Source organism: Echinops telfairi, unplaced genomic scaffold, assembly GCF_000313985.2.
Source record: "Echinops telfairi isolate 266 unplaced genomic scaffold, ASM31398v2 ScPeMD7_5;HRSCAF=22, whole genome shotgun sequence".
NCBI classification, from domain to species: domain Eukaryota; kingdom Metazoa; phylum Chordata; class Mammalia; order Afrosoricida; family Tenrecidae; genus Echinops; species Echinops telfairi.
This window is the reverse complement of record NW_022103901.1, coordinates 40,245,494-40,267,097: the sequence shown is the minus strand read 5'-3', so window position 1 is coordinate 40,267,097 and position 21,604 is coordinate 40,245,494. Positions and strand designations below refer to the sequence as shown.

Genomic DNA, 21,604 nt, shown 5'->3' with positions numbered 1-21,604 from the left:
GCACTGTCTCCAGTGTTGTCCCCTGTAGTTGCTGTCATCTTCTGCAGCGCTCACTGAAGAACTGGGTCTCTCTTCATCGCACTCTGTGTGGATTTCTGTACCTGTATTATCATCTACTGTCGCATTGGTGTCACAGCATTTAAAACAACTTTTATTAAAGGTACTTTATTCGGGGCTCTTACAACTCATGACAATCCATACATCATCTGTGTCAAGCATAATTGTACATATGTTGCCATCGTTCTTTTCGAGACATTTACGTTCTATTGAGCCCTTGGTATCAGCCCCCCACCCCCACTCCAGGTGTCATAGCATTTATAACACTGCCTTACCACTAACACTAAGTTCACTGTCGATTCCTGTGCAGAGAGAAGACTGAGTTTGGCAGTGGCTGTCTCCCCACTCTCTCCCCCCACCCGACCACATACCATCCAGTTTTATTTGAGGAATGCCTGTATTATACAGGATTGAAGAAAGCCTGAGAGGAGTTTGATTTGTTGAAGGGGTAGCTGAATGGTGGTGGTCTTTCTTACCATGAACTGAATCAAATTCCTATGGGTTTCCCAAGCATATTTGGGAAAGGAAAGATAGAAGCCCATTTTTTTTCTTTTTTCTTTTTTTATGTTTCAGTAAAGTTTTAAAGAGGCTTAGGATTCCTTTAGAGCTTTGTAGTAGGTTACCTATGTGTCAGAGTGCTATAGGAAAGGAACACTTTGGACTGCTAACCACAAGGTCAGCAGTTGGAAACCACCAGCCTCACAGAGGTAGAAAGATGAGACTTTCTATTCCCCTAGAGCTACAGTTTGGAAACTCACAGGGACGTTCTACCTTGTCTTATGGCTGTGAGTCGGCATGGATTCAGTGGCAGGGATGTGTCTCTCTGTTTGACCACCTGATTAAGATTCTGAATCCTTTAGCATGTGGTCAGGTTCCAGGGCTGCCTTCCCCCCCACCTTTTTTTTTTTTTCTTTAAAGAAATACTATTTTTGAGAATGAACTTTTTTTCCTTTTTTTTTGAATTTCGTTTACAGTTGAGTTAAACTAGGACGTGAGTATTGGCCACCTAGGCCTCCCTCACAAAATCTGCTGCGTCATTACCCTCCACCACTTCCTTCAACCAAGCAGGCGACTCAGTCCATGCGCCAGGCCAGGTCCTAACACAAGCTGGGTTCATTTAGTGGTGGTGACGATTTCAATAATGCGTTCACAGGTTTAATGCATGGTGTGTGATTTTTATTTTGTTTTATGTTTATTTTTTGGTACTAGTTTTGGACCAATCGAATACAAAGGCCCCCTGAGTGCTGTTTACATTGAGAAGTTTGTCCGCCGGGTGATGAAACCACTTCTCTACATCCCATCTCAATCAGAGTTACTAGATTTTCTCTCAAACCACGAGGTACCGGTCTTTCCTATCTCCTCCTGGGTCCGCTGCCTATCACTGGGTTGTGTTTGATTGATTGTATTCATCCCCCTCCCCACCCACCAGTACTTGTCGGTTTGAAGGAATTAAAAGATGGCATGGGTAGATAGACCTAAGAAGCTGCTTGTAGGGATGGTGTTAGCAAAGTGAGAATTGAATTACTTGCAGCATCTCCTATTTTGTGTGTGGGGATTTTCAACGATTGTTTAGTTTATCTCACAGTTCACTTAAGATATGAACGCATCACCTTCCCTATGCAACTGGTGTGTAGTTAAAAATTTCTAAAAGTTTTCTTCATTGTTTTACAGTATGTTCTTTTAAGGTAGTTGTTTTCTCAGTTGTAGTTCAATTTTGCTGTTGTATTTTGAGTGGAAATTTGCTGCTTTCAGTTTTCTAAAAGCTAACTATTTCCAGGTTCTACCAGCAGAATTGTTCCTTAACCTGGCATGCCTGTTGCTTCCCCTTAGCTGGCTCCTGCTGAGATAGGTTTCCAGCACCCAAATCAATGGTCAGGATAGCTTACTCCGGAGAGGTCAGTACCAAGTCTAAACCACGCTCCATAAAATACTCAAATCGGGTGGCAAAGTATGAGGGGGCTTCCAAAAGTTTGTGGGGAAATGACTGGCAAGATAGTGTGGTTTTCCACGAACCTTGCAAAGCCCCCTCATAATTCATTGAGACTCAGTGTAAAATAGGAGCCCTGGCAGCACAGTGTTGGTCTACTAACTGCAAGGTCAGCGGTTCGAAGCCACCAGCCGCTCCTCTGGAGAAAGCTGGGACTTTCTAATCCTGTAAAGAGTTAGTCTCAGAAACCCGCAGGAGCAGTTCTACTCTGCCCTGTAGGGTTGCTATGAGTCGACATCGACTCATTGGCAGAGAGTTTGGTTTTTGGTTGGAGGTGTGAAATTACACTTGGCTACAAGTATATCTGATACTTGGGCATAACAAAATCGAGAGCAGAGATGCCTGACAGGAAAACTTGTGAGTTCAGAACTTGTGAATTCAGAACTCGCCTACTGTCTGGGTTGAATTTATTTGGGGGGCTATATATGAGGGGTTTCAGACAGTTCATGGGCAAATGGAATGAAAAGATGAGTTTTCCACGAGCTTTTCGATGGCCCCTTGAATATGTTGTATAGCTTGGATATGATATTTTTTTTTGGTTTGCTTTTCGCCATAAGATTGTGTACAGGTTTTTCTGTTCTTTTTCCCAGTCATGTTAGAAATACTATTTACCTGTCAAGTATCAGCTGAGTTCCCAAGCATCAGTATTAATATCTAGTTGTGCTGTTTGTATGCCTTGAATGGACATCAGATTAAAGGTCTCCTTCCTCAGGTGTGGGTATAGGATACATTCCACTGGCCTCACAAGTGGGGGCCAGACTGGGGGCCGAGAGCCACACTGGGAGGTGGGCCTCTGGGATTGACTCCATTTGGAAACACTCAGTGGGTGTGTGGCTTGGAACAGGTTACTCACCTGCCAGGCATCAGATTCCTGGATTAGGGTGTTCCTGAGATTTCCTCTGAACTCTCAAGGGCTGTAATTTTGTGGAACCTGAATCTCCACGTTGATTTGCAGTTGATTCAGCAAGAATCTGGAGTCAGACCTGAGGTAGAATGCAGGCTTGTTGCTGCCTACCTGTGTGGTCTTGGACTAGTTATGAATTTTAAATTATACTATTTGTTGAAAACGTTAAAGAATCCTATGCCCAAACTTGATCGGTACCCTCTAGGATTTTCTTCTTATTTTCCTTTCTTTAGTTCTTAAAAAAGAGAGAGAGAAATGGCGAGGAGTTAAGGAATCTCAAAAGATAACATACAGTGTATGTTTATCCTTCTTAAAGGAGTGTGGCAAGAAGTGAGGGTACTTGACCGCATAAAAAGAGGGCAGGGAAGCAACTTCCTTCGAAGTTTCAGCTCCTTCAGAGATATGACTTGAGAGTTCTCAGCCAGACTTTCTGCTTTTGTCCTTGCAGGGTTCACGTGTATAAAAAAATACTTAATGAGGACCCCAGAGGCCTGGATTTAGCCGGTCTCTGATTTGTAACTCCCTGTTTGATTCCTTGTTGGTAATCAAGGGAATTAGCCCAGAGACTCCCAGATGCCCTTTTCGGCTTCAGTGAAGGGGAAAGGCTGGCAGGTGAAGGGCCATAGGCTTTGGATGGTGAAGCACCTAAAGCATTTTTGAAGTAACTCCCTTGACCATCTGTATCAGAGATCTTTCTAATCCTTTTAATGTATGGTCTCTCAGGCATTGCTAGCGACCTCTCTGGCTGTGTCTGTAGGAGGGAGGCCGGCCTCTGCTCTCACCCCTGCATTCTTGGTGCACTGTTTTGAAGGGCAGCCTCCAAGTTATGACACTGGGCTCCCAGTAGACTCATGGATGGGCCAGAAAAGTCATTCAGGCTTGTCATGCTAGAGGGGTGACACAACAGTGAGGTGGCTGGTTTGCTAAGAATGTCTTCAAAGCAGGAACTGAGAGGACTGTTGAGATGGGACCTCAACAGCCTGTCCGACTGCCCTTCTGCGGGCCCCTCCCACCTCTGTGGGTCACTTTCTGTGCCTGTGTGTCACGTTCTGCTAGGCTCCTAGCAAGACGAAGCCCCCAGGTTGGCAGGAGAACGAGGGAGTCAAGCCCCCTTCCTGAATGCACTTGCCGAACCATTTTCTTGTGAAACGTTCCTGATAGCATTGCTCAGAAGGAAGCCATCTCGATGGGGTCCACACTCCCCATGTCAGGTAATCCAAATCCCAGCCTCGGACATGAAGCCACTGCCACGGTAGGCACAGGCTTCGTGTGGCTGCCAACCAGGGTCCCAGCTCAGACCTACCCAGCAATGGCTCGGGGAGAAGACGGGCTATCTTCTAACAGAGTAAAGCCATTGGTGTCAACTTGATTCTGACTGAAAGTGGCCTGTATGACAGAGTAGAACTGCCCCACAGAGTCTCCAGAGGTGTAATCTTTCCAGAAGCACACGGCCACGTCTTTCTCTTGTGAGGGCTGATAGTTTATTTTTGTTTCTTTTTCTGCAAATGGAGGCCATTTCATTACAGAAAGCCGACAGCAGGAGCAGTCGGGGATGAACTCTCCCTCCTGGTTTACAAGCTGTTTGAGAGGAGATGGAGACTATTCTATCCTAGCTCCCACTTTGCCTTGCAGGGACTGCAGAGCCAGCCCTACAATTCGGGACTCACTGTGGCAAAGACATTTTCCCGCCTGACCAACCCAAGGGATGACAGAGCTCCAGGTGGAATGTAATCACTCTAGTCTACCTCCTTATCTGGACAGCACGTCAGGTGCAGGGTGAGCTGTTGCTTGTCTTGAGACCTATCTCCCAGTAGGAGGAATTGAAGGGCCAACTGAGAGACTGTCGCCTTTCCATCCCCCTACTGCCCCTGGCCCTGGGCTGGCATCCAGGCCAGAGTTGGTAGGTCAACTTTTGCCCCTGTGGCCCAAGCAAAACAAATTACAGCCTTCATTCCCCGCAGCTCTTTACTGTCATGGTTGTTTGGCTCAAAGTGGAACCCTTCTTTCAGAATGTTGGAACTGAATTTGAGGAACAGAGATTAGGACTGAGGAGTAAAAGTCAGAAGCTGTTAAGCGCACCTCTTGCCCTCTGGGCTGAAGAAAGGCCAGTGCAGAGAGCTGAAGCTCCCTCCCTCGGGGCACTGAGGTGCTGAAGGAGAGCTGTGCACTCTCCTGCCTGTGGGTTTTCTGTGATGGTGTTTGGGAAGTAGACTGCTAGGCCTTTCTTCCCAGTGGTTGCTGGGTTTGAACCACCAACCTTTTGGTTAGCAGCTGGACTCTGACCCACTATGCTGCCAAGAGCCCAGCCACTGGGAGCTGTGGATCCTGCTCAACTCTAGATCAATGGCCTTGCCATGAGTCCACATCTACATGACAGCAAGAAATTTTCTAGCGCAGCGGTTCTCAACCTGTGGGTCGTTCATGACCCCTTTGGAAGTCGAATGACCTTTTCACAGGGGCCACTCGATTCATAACAGTAGCAAAATTATAGTTATAAAGTAGCAACAAAATAATTTATGGTTGGGGATCACTACAACATGAGGAACTGTATAAGAGTCGCGGCATTAGGAAGGTTGAGAACTGCTCTAGAGCATAATATGCTGCTCCTTTACACGAGGACATTTCTTTAAATTAGGGTTTTTCAACCTCAGCAAGATTGACATTTGTCATCATCACTACTAGGTGCCATCGGATCAGTTCTGACTCACAGTGACCCTTGTGGACAACAGAACCAAGGCTGCACAGTCCTCACAGTTGTTCCTACACCTAAGGCCATTGCGGTAGCCACTGTGTCCACCCATCTTGTCAAGGGTCCTCCTCTTTGCTGCCCCTCTGCTCACCGAGCACGATATACTTCTCTGTGAAGGACTCGACAACGTGTACAAAGTATGTGCAACGAAATCTTGCCATCCTCACTTCCAAGGAGTATTCTGGTCATACTTCTTCCAAGAGAGGTTTATTTCTTTTTCTCTATCTTCTTTGTTCTCCACCAATACTCTATCCAAATGTATCAGCTCTTCTGTGGTCTTCCCTGCTCAGTGTTCATCGTTCACATCCATATGAGGAGATTGGAATACATGGCTTGGGCCAGGTGCACTTTAGTCCTCAAAGCGACCTTGTTCTTCAACACTTTAAAGAAGTCTTGTGCAGCAGGGTTACTGAATGCAAAACATTGTGATTTCTTGACTGCTGCTTCCTTGGGCATTGATTGAGTATCCCAGCAAATCCTTTAACAACTTCAATTTTCTCTGTTCATTATGCTATTGTCTGTTGGTCTAGGTGTGAGGGTTTTGGTTTTCTGTACATTGAGCTGCAATCCTACTGACGGCTGGCAAGTGCTTCAAATCGCCTTACTTTCAGCAAGCAAAGTGGTGTCACCTGCATACTGCAGGCTGTTGATGAATTCTTTGTTCGGTGCATTGTAGGGTGTTTGTGTGCGTCCTTGGCCTCCACCCATAAGATACCGGTAACCTACCTCTACCCCCAGTTGTGACAACCAAAATTGTTTCCAGACATTGCCAAATGTCCCTCAGGGGCAAACTGCTCCCAGTTGAAAACCTGGTCTAAATGAGGCGTTTTACTTAAACAAAGCCTTCAGGTAATATGTGCCATGCATTGAGTTGTGTTTCTCACAAATGTGTGTCGGTTTGGTCAGGCTTGATTCTCGGTTGTGTGGCAGTTATGATGTAATTATATCCCATGATGTGATTATCCTCCACTGTTTGTTAGGTGCCCTTGAGTCAATTCTGAATTGTAGCGACCCTGTGCACAGCAGAATAAAACACTGCCTGGTGCTGTGCCATCCTCACAGTTGTTCTATGTTTGAGCCTATTGTTGTAGCCTCTGTGTCAGTCCATCCTCTTTTTCACTGCCCCTCCACTTTACCAAGCACGGTTGCCCCTGTAGGGACAAGGCTCTCCTGACAACATGTCCAAAGCACCTGAGACAAATTCTCATCCTTGCCTCCGAGGAACATTCTGAATATACTTCTTCCAAGAAAAATGTGTTGGTTCTTTTGGCAATCTATGGTACTTTCAATATTTTTTGCCAGCACCATAATTAAAATGTATCAATACTTCTTCTGCTTTCCTTATTAATGTCCGACTTTAACATGCACATTAGGCAATGGGAAATACCATGGCTTGGGCCAGGTGTACCTTAGTTCTCAAAGTAACAGCCTTGCTTTCAACACTTTAAAGAGGGTTTGTTCAGCAATTTACCTAATGCAGTGTGTTTTTTGATCTCTTGATTGCTGCTTCCATGAACACTAATTGTGGATCCAAGCAAGATGAAATCCTTGACAGCTTCAGCCTTTTTGTTCCATTTATCATGATATTTATTGGTCCAGTTGTGAGGATTCTTATCTTTAAATTGAGTTGTAATCCATATTGAAGGCTTCAGTCCTTGATCTTCATCAGCAAGTGCTTCAAATCAAGCAAAGTTGTGTCATCTGAATATCTCAGGTTATTAATAAGCTTCCTCCAATCTCGCTGCCACATTCTTCATGTAACCCAGCTTCTCCGATTTGCTCAGCATACAGATTGAATACGTGCCGTGAGAGGATACAACCTTGACGCACACCTTTCCTGATTTTACACCATGTAGTATGCCCTTGTTTTATTTACACAACTGCTTCTTGGTCCATGAGCACAATGAAGTGTTAGGGAATTCCCATTCTTCTAAAGGCTATCCATAGTTTGTTACGATCCACACAGTTGAATGCCTAGGCACAGTCAGTAAAATACAAGTAAACATTTTCCTGGTATCCTCTGCTTTCAGCCAAGATTCACCTTACATCAGCAATGAGATTCCTTGTTCTACATCCTCTTCTGGATTCATCCAGCTCCCTGTTGGTTGTGATGTATTATAAATCTTGACCTCTATGCGTTGATAAGGCAAGGTTATGTTAATAATTGTTAGGCCATTTTGTTACAAGATTAGGGTAAGTGGCAACAACCTTACTCAGATCATAGCCCTGTTCTGGAGGAAGGGGGGTTCCCCTGGGTGTGTGCCCTGTATCTGCCCTTTATCTTACAAGAGATGAAAGGAGAGAAGGAAGCTGAGAGAGGGGACCGCACTACCATCAGGAAAGAGGAACCTGGAGCACAGTGCATCGTGTGAAACATGGGTCCCTGTGCTGAGCACCTCTTAAACTTGGGAACAGTGGTGCTTCTCAAAAACAAAATTAAACTTCCTGTCATTGAGTCTATTCTGACTCCTAGCGACCGGGTTGGACAGGGTGGAACTGCCCCTGTGAGTTTTCAAGATTGTAACTGTGTGTAGGAGGAGAAAGCCCTGTTTTTCTTCTGAGGAGCAGTTGGTAGTTTCTAACTGTTGACCTTGCAGTTAGCAGCCCAGCACATAACCACTGCGCTACCAGGGCTCCTTCTGGCCCACAGATGTTCAAAAGAGTCAAAGACCACCTCCCAGGGTTGCAAACAAATCTTTCAGTAGAGCTGGTGCCTGAACTGGGGATTGTAGTCTCCCACCGGAGAGAGAGAATGCATTTCTTTTGTTAAAGGCACCCCCTTTTATGGTGTTCCTATTATAGTAGCACCAGAGAATTAAGACAGTGTGTCCCAGGTGTTAATACAAGTACATGTTTTTTTTCATATGACATGCTGGATACCGCAATCTAATTGTGGAAGTTTCTTTGCTTACACAGTGGCAATAGAAGATGGGGATTACACCAAAACTTCATTAGGGACTTCTAAAGCATTCTCTGTAAAGGGCTAGAGCCAGGAGTTAGTTATATTGTCTTCAAAAGGCCTGCCCCATACTCAGTCTTTAATGCAACTTCCAAAGAAGGCATGCTTCTGAAATGGGTTAAATCCCAACTATCGAGTCTGTTCTGACTCATAGCAACCTTATATAGTGTTTCTGAGGCTGTAAATCTTTATGGAAGCAGACAACCTCACTTTGTCCCAAGTAGTGGGTTGGTGGGTTGAACCAACCACTTTGTTAACAGCCCACAGCACCACCAGAAAATCTGCTAAGGAGCGTGCTAACTTAGTTGTTTTTGTCAACTACCTCATCTCTTGGTTTATATTTCTTTTATAAATCTGACTTTCTATATCAAGTATGTTGTGTATTTAAATTTAGGCATACCAAAATTAGGTCACCATAAATAGTAAAGTTTTTGTAGCACTTTTGAGCTTTGTCCTAACAGCAAAGGTTATTTTGTGCTCGGCTCATGTTTGTAAATATGTTTGTGGTATCTCGTGGGAGGGTGTTAGATAATTTTCTTCTTCCATTAAAAAAATGGTCTTTTGCCAGCAGCATAATATTTAACCCATCTCACCACCAGGACTCCTTTCCATATTGCCGTGTGCTTCCATCATTTGTATGCTGAACTCTTCCTTTGTGGTTATACTGCTGATCCATCGATGAGTGCTCTCATGAAGTATCTTGCTGTTTATTTTGACCAGCTTTATGATGAGTGCTTTGAAGAATCTGTTCCGTTGGTTGATATTGAATGACTGGAAGAGTAAGAGCCCTGGGGGCGCAGTGGTTAGGTGCCCGTCTGCAAGTCACAGTGGCGTCTTTGCACTTCATTTCAATCCAGTCCGCTCCCTAGTGTCAAGGTCTGTGTGCATTAGAGAGGTACCCTGGGGGCGCAGTGGTTAGGTGCTCAGCTGCAAGGGAAGGGGTGGTTGTTTGAGCTGCCAGCAGTCAGCTTTCATACAGGGTGCAGCTTTGGAACGCCTTCTTTGCCCTGTAGGGTTACTGTGAGTTGGAATCGACTTGGCGTCTGTGTATTTGGTATTGCTTTTCCTTAAAGAGTAGCTTTTAACAATAGAAAAGATTTCATGTAGCTGTCTTAGTTCTCTAATGCTGTTATAATAGAAATAAGGCCCCAATAGCAAGTTGAGGCCTTAGCTAACAGCAATGTATTTTTTCTCAGTTCTGGGGGCTAGAGGTTCAAACTCAGGGCTATATAAGGCCCAAGAAATCATCAGTACCAGATATCATCACTCTTCTCACTCACCAGAAACAGTTCCAGCCATTCCATAGCAACCCTATAGGACAGGGTAGAACCACCCCAGAGAGTTTCTGAGAATGTAACTTGTCTTTTTCCCAAATAGTTGGCTGGTGGTTTTGAACTGCTAGCCTTGTGGTTAGGAGCCCAATGCATAACCACTATGCTACCAGGGCTCTGCCATCCCATTAGGGGTGAGTTAATGAAATGTTTGACCAAATATAGCAGAGTAGTTATTAAGTGGATAGTTTTGTTTGGCCCGAGAATGATGTTAGGAATAGCCAAATGGTCCTCGGCAGTAAAATGTGGCTCCTCCCCTGCGCTAGGGGAAGGCTTTCCTTCTCATGGTGCAGGAGGACCCCTGTGTCGCTTCAGAGTCAGTTCCTGCCGGCCGGCGTCTTCATGTGGCTTGGCATCTGTCCCCCTATCTCTACCTGCTGCTCCTTGAGTTTCCAGAGGTAATTAAGACATACTCGGCACCCATAATGCCTGGCGACCAAGGTGTTTCATTCCTAGATGGGATTACAATCACAGGGTTAGAATTCACAACATATATTTTGGGGATCACAACTTAATCCCTACTACCACCCCAATCAGATCACCAATTATTAACAATAGTTTGTAAAATAGGACTAGGAGTGTTCTGTGCAGGATAATCACAATATTTAGCAGCATGCGATCGAGAGCCGTGGTGTCCAAAGTGGGCGAGACCGTCCCGTTTTTTGTTTTGTTTTCTGAAGAGGAGGCAGCAGGCCAAGTTGGTTTGGGAACCTTGATCTAGAGCTGGGGTCCTCAAACTTTTTAAACAGGGGGCCAGTTCACTGTCCCTCAGACCCGTTGGAGGGCCGGACTATAGTTTAAAAAAAACTATGAGCAAATTCCTATGCACACTGCACATATCTTATTTTGAAGTAAAAAAAAACAAACAGGGCAAAAACACCCGGCGGGCTAGATAAATGTCCTCAGCGGGCCTCATGTGGCCCATGGGTCGTAGTTTGAGGACGCCTGATCTAGAGTTTTCTTCCCTGACAGGCCCTATACCCCTGTAGCTAAAGGCAGAAGGGAGCTACCACTGGCCACTACTCCCAAAGGGAGGTCAGCAGCTCTGTCTTAAGATCTTCCCGCCAGCAGCCACTCCACTTGGCAGCTCCCTCGTCCTTGAGTGTGCGTCCTGTCTTTAGGATATGGACCGGAGAGCACAAACATAGACCCCAGTGCTGTTTTAGTTTGGTGGATACCAAGTTGGTTAGAAAAGGAACAGGTTTGAGCAACAGTAATGCTATTTTCAAAGTCACTAGTTTAGAGTGCTTCCGATTTTAGGGTTTTTCTGGAGTCATTTACTTTAGGTATTGACAGCTTTACATCAAAGGCAGTGGCAGGTTAGTGGTACGCGGCTCCCTAACTGGTGCAGGAGACCCTGGTGTGATTCCCAGTCAGTGTACGCAGGCACAGCCTGTACCTCCTGTTAGTGGAGGCATGTCTGTTGCTGTGATGCTTAATGGGTTTCAGAGGAACTTCCAGACCAAGATGGACTCGTAAGAAAGGCCTGATGGGCCACTTGTGAACATCAGCCAGTGAAAATCCCCTGCGTGACAAAGTGACAGTGCTGTAAGTACGTGCAGTCTTTATGAGCCAGGCCAACTCCACGCAGCTGCTAACAGTAGTCACGGCTTCCATACCACTGTTCACTTTTGATTTTTCAAGGAATTTCTGTGATTGATCTGTTTAAGAGATGTGGTTTGTTGGCTGTCTATCTCTTTGTTCTTAGTAGCTTTGGAACACTAAATTCCTATAAATTGAAGTGGGATTGGGGGAAAAGCTTAAGAATCCTTGTGTACATGTCTGTAGAGAGTTTGGTAGATTGCCAGGTGACAAAAAAATATGAATTTTGGAGAAACGCCAAGGTAAATGACTAGTCACATGCCTGTTAGAATCGTATTGTTTGTATGTAAAACCCACCTTGGATGTTAACTAAATAGATATCTTCTCTGCTTGTACGTAGTTAGACTGTGAATTGTTCTAGGAGTGAGTGGACATTAGTGCAAAAACAGTTCATGTAAATAGCCACTAGGGGATGTGTTGACCAGATGCTAAAATCCCTACAACACTGCACATGGCATCCAGTTGGGAAGAAGTATTTTGTGCTGAGGAGGATTTGCTGGCCCAGCAATGTTACCTCCATATCCTATTTTTAATCTCCTCGTGATAGCAGGTAGGTCCTGGAACAGAATTGAAAACCCATCATCTGTCACTTTTCACATTTTGCTGTTTGCTAAATTACAGCTTTGGTGGGGCAGCTCTTCTGCTTATCTTTCTGTCCCCATTTGTTCACTGACAAATGCTGTCCTGTTTCTGCTCCATGCCAGGCACTCACTCTCTCAGCTAGAAATGCCAAGGTGAAAAAGAGACCACCTTTGTTTCATGGAGCTCCTTTTCAGGGTGGGGAGAGAAGAAAGCAGGCAAACACGTGAATGAGAAAAGCTCAGATAATCAATGCCATGGAAAAAATAAGGGTGTGATAATGGGGGTGGAGAATGTGTTGCTATTTCAGCAGCTAGGGGAAACTTTGCCAAGGATAACTCTTAAGGAAAATGAAGCCTTTGTAATGCAGGAGCCCTTGTGGCGCAGTGGGTTAAGGACTTGGCTGCTAACTGGAAGGTCAGCACCGCAGGACAAAGATGTCAGTGCCACGAAGAGGGCAGCCTGAGACCCTGTGGGTTTGTCCGTCTCTGTCCCGTGGGGCTATTAGGAGTTGAGGCCGGCTGTGTGGCAGAGTTTTTGTGATGTGAGCCCCCTGAGAACATTTGGAGAAGTGCATTCTGGCGCCATGAGTGTAAAGGCCGGGGGTCGGGGGTGGAGTGGAGGAGGCAGGCAGGATCCGACCTGTGAAACCAGAGCAGAGTGCTGTGAGATTCAGCATTCCGATGTGGGTCACTTTCCTTCATGTGTGTTCTTGTGTAGCTGCATCATGCACAGGCATGTGTCCTTAGGTTCGCGGGGCATAGATCCACTTCTGTGGACAGCCACCTGAGGTATAATGTGATGTGGACACAGCTAAGCCGGTTACCCTTTATTTAATTTCTGGCTGTGAATGAAGCATTTATTCATCATTTAGAATGAATTTAGCCTATTGGATTTGACTTGGGGGGGACGGGGGTGGTCAGACACTTTGGTGAGCCCTTTTATTTTCCTTACTACAGTTACCGTTTTTTGTGGTCTGTGGTGCAGTGGATCACTTTTATGTGGCCTTTCTCACTATACGGCTCACTATTGCTCTCATTAAATTAGCTTCTTATAGCTGAGTCAGCAGAGTGGAGGTGCCTAAAGGCTAACCCTAGAGACATGGGATGAGTAGTGGAGGTGTTGACCCTGTTGTAGACTACTGGATTTTGGAAAGGAGTATCAGTTGAACCTGTTATTGATCGAGTGTGAAGGCCCACGTGAAGCTAGTGAGTGAAGACCAAATCTCAGGAGTGTTACAAGGAAGCTACTGCCATTGCTTGACAGAGTTGTTAAGCAAAAGCACTTGGGACCAGAAATTCAACCTAGAATTTGACAACAGAGGGTGGAAAGAGGAACAGACTTAGGGAGAATAGGAAGTTTCAGCTCTGAATTTGCTCCTGAATGACCACTGCAGAAAACTGCCCACCTACCCCATTCATGGTCCAAATGGAGGGAAAGTTAAGCCCCACCTGGCAGCCTTTCTCACGTGGGTGCCTTATACTTCTGCTCTTGCTCCCGCAGCCTGGAGTCCTTGGGTTCTTTGAGTTCAGCGGCTCACCCCAGCCCCCTGGGTACTTGACCTTCTTCACGTCAGCATTGCATTCATTACAAAGAGGTAAGCATGACTCCTGGCCAGACATTTCATGGGAAGTATGTCTAGCGTGATACTTGCTTAGGTTCTGATAATATTTTTTAAAGTCCATGTGTGTGATTCCTTTTCTCAGTGTGTTTACTGTAATGATATTTTCTGTGCCATCAGTAGCAAACAGAAGTAGTATATTATTTCAGACATAGACACTTACATAGTTAGCTTTTGAAAACACTTTTATCTTGATCATACTGTGTCTCTAGTTTTTCATTTTGCATTTGAAAATTTATTATACTTTGATCATTGTGACTTTTTTTCTTCATAAAGTTATCAGCTCTGGTCAAAATTTTTGGTGATTATATGTCTAATCTATCAATTAGATATACCATAGTTGAGCAATACATTTTCGATGAGGAGTAGAAAAGTCAGGTCATGTTTCAGTATATTTAGGAAATAGAAATAACTGTAAAATCTGCTAGTTTCTGTATTCTCAACTCCATATTTTTTAATTTCATTGAATCATACATTATTTGAGGGCCATCTTTCTGAATTACACAGGATGTCATGCCCTGTTTTTCCTGTGACTGCATGTTCTTTCTTTCCATCAGTTGCTACCCCAGGTCCATTCGCTCTCTTGCCTCCATCTCCTCTGGTACCCACCAACCCACATCGGAACTGTACCAAGGATGGCCCTAGAGCAGAGAGCCTAGCTCACACCACTCCTCTCCAGAAGTGTCATGCTCCTGCCCCGCTCCTCCTCATCTCTCGAGTCAGGCTATCCTGCTCTGGCTCTGAGCTGGCTAAGTGCCTCCTCACACCTGGACTTCAGCAGGTGTTACAGTCTTTCTGCTTGGAATATTCCCCCACCTCACTAGCCCATAGGACCCAGTTTTCTACCTGCCATGAGGGCCCAGCTCAAACTTCACTTTGGCAATCTTAGTAACTGGCCTGCTACCCTGATCTCAATCTGTTATGAGTTGCTTGCCTTTATCTCTGTCTTCCTTCAGACTGAGCTTTCTGAGGGTTGAGTGCCCGGAGCACAGCAGGGGCTCAATCAGTATTTGCCAAGTGACTGATGACATAAGTGACAGGATCATCTTTCCCGTGGTTGATCAACTCCTAGTGTTTCAGTGTCCATCTGTTCCTGACCATTACATAGCTATTCCTTTAAAAAAATATTAATACTGTATTTTAAGTGAAAGTTTACACAGCAAATTAGGCTCACTCTTAAGGATCTGTGTACAAATTTTCTCTGTGTCACTGGTTGCAATTTTACACTATGTCCACAGTCTCTAATTTACATTCCCTTGTTTGTTTTGTTTCTGTTGGTCTAGCTTTCCTTCTGCTCCCTGCTTTCTCACCCTGTCCTGTGTGTGGTTCTCACCCCCCTTTTAGGGACACATTTATTTAGGACATTTTATTATGCTTTAGGTGACAGTTTCCATAGCTCATTAGCTTTTCAGTTCATAATTCTTGCACAGAGGACTCCAGGGCAGTGATTGAAACCCCATAACGTGTTAGAACTCTCCCATCTCCCCCGGAAGTGGGCTCCCGTTTCCATCCATCTGCTGCTCTGTTTCTCCCTGCTTTCCCGACTTTGGCTTCTAATCTATTAAAACAAGTTTAAGACTGATCACTGTAATACATGCATTGTCCTAAGGCTTCATGCACAGAGAATCCACTGTGTTTAAGTTCTTCACCTGTCAGGGGAGGTCAGGGAAGGAAGTGAAGTGGTCACATCAGTCTATCTCTGTTCCCTCAACAGACCAACCTGGAGAGCTTCAAGTGACTAAAAAGACTTAGGGGACCTGAGTTTGAACTTGGAAGACAAACCACTGCCTTCTTATAGAAGCTTAAGAAGCAGTCTCAAAGCTTGAGTAAATTAAAGCAAACCCAGCAGAGAAGACTCTGATTGAAGATTAGACATACAAGGCTAATTTATGCAGTGTATAGTTTCCTGAGATGAAGTGGGTGGTTCAGAATCTCAGAGGGATGATTTGGGATCTTAGGTCACCTGTGTGCTGCTCTGCCACATAGTTAGAGTAAGCAATACCTCATTTACCATCTTAAATTAGATTTCTGTTCAGAACTTCCCAGAATTTTGCTTCTCATGGGAAAACTCCAAGCACAAAATGGTACCTGGTCTTTTTTGTTTGTTTTAAGCTAAGGAACATAGTAAATGGGAAAAATGATTTGCAAATACAAAATGAACCACCACGGTGACATTCCTAATTTTGGCAATTGAAGAGGAGAGGGACTTCAGAAAGTTTGTGGAAAAACAAAATTAGAAGATAATGGAATTTTCCCACAAACTTTTGAAGCCCCCTCACACCCAAGAGTTCTCAGAATAAAGGTGAGTTCAGTTACTTTTACTCCATTTCTTTTCCCTTTTGTGCAGTCTGCCAATTCACAGCCCCTGAGACCCAGCCCAACTTCATCCTTATGCCTCATTTATGTGGGCGAGCTCTCGTTTTACTAGGAACACTCTTAGAAGACTCAGGCACAACTGGAAGGATCCTTTTCAATAACGTGCACTATGAAGAATTTTAATTTTGCAGTGGGCATCTGGGATCCCCAGCCTCCCTCTTTCTCTGATCCTAAGACCTGATGATGTTTTACTTATCATGAATAGCAGATGTGGTGAGAGAAACATGGGCAGCACTCTTTTTTACTGGTACCAATCATTATAAATGTAAATTTCAGGTCTGTGTTATGTATATGGAAATCAAGGTCTGAGAAACATGTGAAGTTGGCACACTTAGCGTTTGATTAGAGCCCTTCACTGCAGTTGTGTTTGGACTGTTGTGGAAAGCAGATGGCCTAGCTCCTTAGTGATTTTTTTTTTTTACTTGTCTCAGAAATAGCTAGAATGTTTTCTGACTCTTGCGACTGTTTCTTGATGTGAGCTGGCCACTTTGTGAGTGTACCTGGATCAAGCTTCCTGATAGGCATGTGCTTCGGGGCGTACTGAGAGAAGTCTGTAATCCTTGAAACCCTGCAATCCTCAGGAGTCTTAGGGCTGACCTGTGAGGGTGGCTTCTCCCATACCTTTTCACTTCCTGAAAGGACATTGGTATAGTGTTTGATAGCTGTCATGTTTGCATAGGGAAACAGGGAAAATTCGCTATTGGAACATTAACTGGAAGCTTGCTCATTTTCGTTTTAGCTATTTCCTTTCGTCTTATATCCACTCCTTTTACCCATGGGCCTCAGCCTTTGTTACGACCTGTCAGCATATGCAGGCCGCCTTGTAGGCAGGGGGGCATGAATCCTGTCTACTTCTTCCTTTGGCATCCTTGCTTTCTGACTGGCGCCTTTTTAAAAAGTCTATTGATTTTATTATTTTTATTACTTATCATCATTGAGTAGAAATAGTTATTGATAGGAATATCTAAGAATCCACTTCAATTCCATCTTCATAGATCTCTAGTTTCTAGTTTAATTTAAGTAAATATAAATAAATAATATATATCCTACTGCCAGGACTCTACTGCCTCACAGAGACCCTGTATAGATTTTTGAGATCATCACTCTTTACTCGAGTGGGTAGCCGCAGCATTCTCTCGAGAAGCAGCTGGTAGGTTTGAGTTACTGTCTTGGCTGTTAGTAGCCTAACATCTAACCCACAGCACCAGTTCCTGGACTCACATGGCTTGTGACGGTTGGGAAGGCAACACAAGCAAAAGGCTCTTGATCTCCAAATGTCGCCTATTACTAAAGTATACATATTCTCAAATTATAGAACCCCTTAGAGAAAATAATGAAATGTACTAATTTTTAAAAATCTCGATTGTGTATTTTCATGTAGATGAATGTATGGCTCTTTTTCTTGATTTCCTTTTTCTAAAAATCTAACCAAAAATTAGTTTATCTTCTTTTAATTAAAAACAAAATCTATTTAGCACTGCCTGGAACCTACTTCGGTTTAAAATAGCATTGGCTAAAAATAGAGAGCACAATTGATTTATTTTTTTTTTAGGCCTTTTCTTACTGGCTAATTTACAGACGAGTGCCTCCCTCCGTCCTCTTGTTGACGCCTGCTGTGTGGCCAGGCGCACTCTCACATGCATTTCACTTCTGTCTGCCTGCCTCTTGACCTAGATAGCTATTGTTCATGTTCTGTCTTTGAGTAAATACAGTTTCATTTCTTGCACACAGGGTTTCATTTCAGTGCACAAAGCGTTGTTAACCTGGTAAACTCTGGGTCTGCGCCCTCTAACTGTTACGTTTTGTGGGATATTCTTTTTGGTCTGTCTTTGCCTTTACATTTATTTTAGTTGGAAGGATATTAAATGTGTAAACTGACTTGGAGACAGTGGCAGTGTTCTTAACACACAGCTACCCTTTCTGGAGTCACAGCACGAGTCAAACATGCTCGTGGTAGGTCTCACCCCTGTCTCTCAAATGGTTGGTCATCGTGAAGTGCTGAGTTGCTCATTGTGGTCCAGCAGTGTCTGGATGTGTGTCCAAAGTCTCTCCTCTGTTTCCCTACATTGCTCTTCCCGTGTCATCCTGGCAGACTTCCAGTTTCTTCCTGGGCCTAAAGTAAATATGATAAGGGGTCAGTATTGTTAAGTTGCTTAATTCCCACCCCACCCCCTCCCTATATCATTTTGTAAGAATGTGATTTAGTACGTGTTTTTGTTGATACTACGATTCAGTGTGTTTAAAAGAAGAGAACATTTGCAGCACATTTTGATCCATATTTTCATTCAGTTTACGAAAGGGCTGGGTATGCAGTGGCCTGAGAGCCTGTGAGGTCCTTGGTCTGTCATCTTGAGCCAATGACTTGATTTTTCTGTGTTTTCATTTGTCCATCTATAACAATGAGGAGGATGGGGAGGGAGTAAACACTTTCCTGATGATACCACATTGCATGTGCCACAAACCTGATGCGTGAATAAAGCAACAGCATTCAAGCCTATAAGAAGCCACTGCTGTGAGTTGAAGCACTATGTACACAAATTGTTGGATGTAAAACTGATCTGTGCTGTGAACCTTCATCTAATTCAAAATTTTAAAAATTTAGAAAAATCGAAAAGGATAACATTCCCTGACTCATGAAAATGATATGACATCCAAAATTCGGTATTAAAATGAAAAAATTCCCCATTGTTGTTGAGTTGATCCCGGCTCATAGTGACCTCACAGGACAGGGTAGAACTGCCCCAGAGGGTTACTGAGCTTGTCATCCATATGGAAGCCAATTGCTAATGCCGTCACACATCAGTATGTGGTGAGCTGTGTGTGCATGAAGGGCGCCATGGCCCCTGGGCTTGCTCTCCATCCCACCCTCTCTCTGGGCTGAGACAGCGGACATATCAGGGTAGAGCCCTCTTCCTGACCTTTGCCCTTGAGGCTGTGTTAAATGGAAGGCTGCTTCTGAGTTGCCATCTACCTCTCTGAGTTTTCAAGACCAAGAGAAGGCCTGTGGGATTTAGAGATGCCACCTAGCTGGTATATTGCAGTTATCACATGGAAGTTTCCACACTCCCTTCTCAAGATGCCTCTTGTACTAAGTAGTAGGCCATGTCTCCCTTTTAGCTACTCACAATGTCTTCCAGTTTCCCCTGGGGCTCTTCCTAACAAGACGTTCCCAGAAGCAGGGCCCATCTCTCCTGTTACCATGCCAGCTGGCCAGCACATGTCCTGGAGTGACCATGGCCCATCACCTCTTCTCGCTGCTCCTTGGATTTCCCGCCTGGGACGGGAAGGAAGTTTGCCCTAGTTGGCTCAGAGGGACGCTTCGGCTCGAAAGTACAATGATCTGGGCCTGTTTGTGCACATCCTGGGATCTGAGAATGACTGTGGAACATTTTAAAAGGCTGGGTGACCAGACCTCCTGTGATTCTCACACACACCCCTGGCCCCAACCACTAGAGCAGCTTGGCAGGGTAGGGGAGAGACTACTAACCTGGTAACTAGTAGTGAGATGTTCTTTTTTGGGAGGTTACGGAGGGTCAGTGGGAGTCCACGTAAGATAGGCATTTGATCATTTTAACATCGAGTTTTGGCTTAAAGAGAGGGATGGTTTGAGAGTGCTTGGTTTTCTTTCATGTGTATAGGACAGGACGTATTCAGTTTTGAGGTTTACTTTGCCCTAATAATGTATTTTAGGAGCCTTGATGGTGTAGTGGATTACACTTGGACTGCTAACCACAAGAACAGCAGTTCAAAACCACCAGCCACTCTGTGGGAGAAAGATGAGGCTCTGGACCGACTCCTGTGAAGACTTACAGTCTCAGAAACCCACAGGGGCAGTCTTGCTCTGCCCTGTAGGGTTTCTATGAGTCAGAATTGACTTGATCACAGTGAGTTTGGTGATGTAGCATGTTATGCAGTGGGCTGCTGACTTGCAAGGTCTGCAGGTCCAAACCACCATCAGCTCCGAGGGGAAAAGTTGAGCCTTTCTGCTCTCATGAAGATTTACAGTCTCAGAAGCCACAGGGGCACTTCTGCTCTGCCCTATAGGGTCATTGTGAGTCGGAAATTGCCTCTCTGGCAGTGAGTTTTAAAGCAATACTGTTTGGGGAAATGCATTTCTCTTTCCCTCCCTCAACTTACAAGGGGTGAGGGGGCGAGTGGGAGGAGGACACAGCTAGGATGTTCTGTTGACTCAGAGTGTAGCAGTGTCTTAGCACACACCAGAATAAAAAGATGTTGTATTTATGGGGCCTAAATGCCGGGATTTTTTAAAAGATAATTGTTTTGTCCATTATATTAAGTATTTTAAAAATATAAGCCCTCGAAGTCACTTTTCTGGGAGGGGGTGGGTGGAATATTAGTGATGACCCTGGCTTTATACATTGGACACTAACCTATAATCTGTTTAAACTTCTTGGAAGGTTGCTTTCCATCAAGTGGGCATGAACATTTATAAAACTCTGAAAATGAGTCATTTTGTCAATGCTGAAGATGTTGGAGGGGTGTTATTTTTATCCTATTTTATATAAGCCTCTGATCCTGCTTTTTCCTTTGTCCCAACCTTGAAGAAGAAGGGACAAAGCAGGGTGTCCCTGGTCTAGGCGTGCCCTTCAGATTGTTTCATGGGGTCCTCGTGCCGCATGCCGATTAAGGCCCTGTGACGACACCGTGTGCAAGGATTGCCTTGCCGTGCAGCACGGGGTACTCCTCGGCAGTTATAGCTCGTGCTGAACGCTTCTCCCTGAGATGTCACGATCCAGAAACTGAGAGGTTCATGCCAGGCACCAGCTTTGCTGCCCCACTGCCCTCTTTCTGGAAGGGAGGGAGCAACATGCCCTTAAAAATCATAATTCTCTGTATTTGGAGGGATTTTTTTGTGAAAATGTTTGAGAAATACCACCTTCTATGTTCTTCCCAGATGAATCAAGTAACCAGCCCACCCACCTCCGTGGAGTGAATTTTGCCTCATAATGAACCTTGTCTAGGGTTTCCAAGATGGTCAATCTCTGTGGGAGCAGCGGCTGGTGGGTATGAACTGCTGACCTTGTTGATTAGCAGCCCAGTGCCTCACCTTCCCAGATAACTGCCCATTATGAAGGCATACTGGCTGTTATTGTCTCAGCCTGATTGTCTTCCTGAGGTAAATAAATGATTTTTGGGTTTTCATTGTCAGAACGTTGGCACAGTCCAGGAAAAAAATCTAATAGAACCCAGGGAACAACAACAACAACAACAATTGCTGTTGAGTTATTTTTGACCCACAGCGCCCCTGTAGGACAGAGTTAAAGTACCCTAGAGGGCCCCCTAGGGAACCCAGCAGCTTCATCTCGTGCCCACCGACTCGCTGGGTGGCTTTTGACTGTTGACCTTTTCCATTAGCAGCCAAGCTTTAACCACTGTGCCGCCAAGGTACTCTAGAAATCACAAGAGTCATTTAAATTT

At 44.7% G+C, this 21,604-nt stretch overlaps 1 protein-coding gene across 1 annotated transcript in view; it reads left to right on the top strand.

Moving 5' to 3' along the window:
* Nucleotides 1–21,604, top strand: part of TXNDC11 (thioredoxin domain containing 11) — a 57,100-nt gene that overhangs the window by 13,378 nt on the left and 22,118 nt on the right. The window contains exon 3 of the mRNA XM_045286124.1: nt 13,672–13,765. Within this exon, the coding sequence (XP_045142059.1) occupies nt 13,672–13,765 (94 nt within the window). The remainder of the gene's footprint in view (nt 1–13,671; nt 13,766–21,604) is intronic.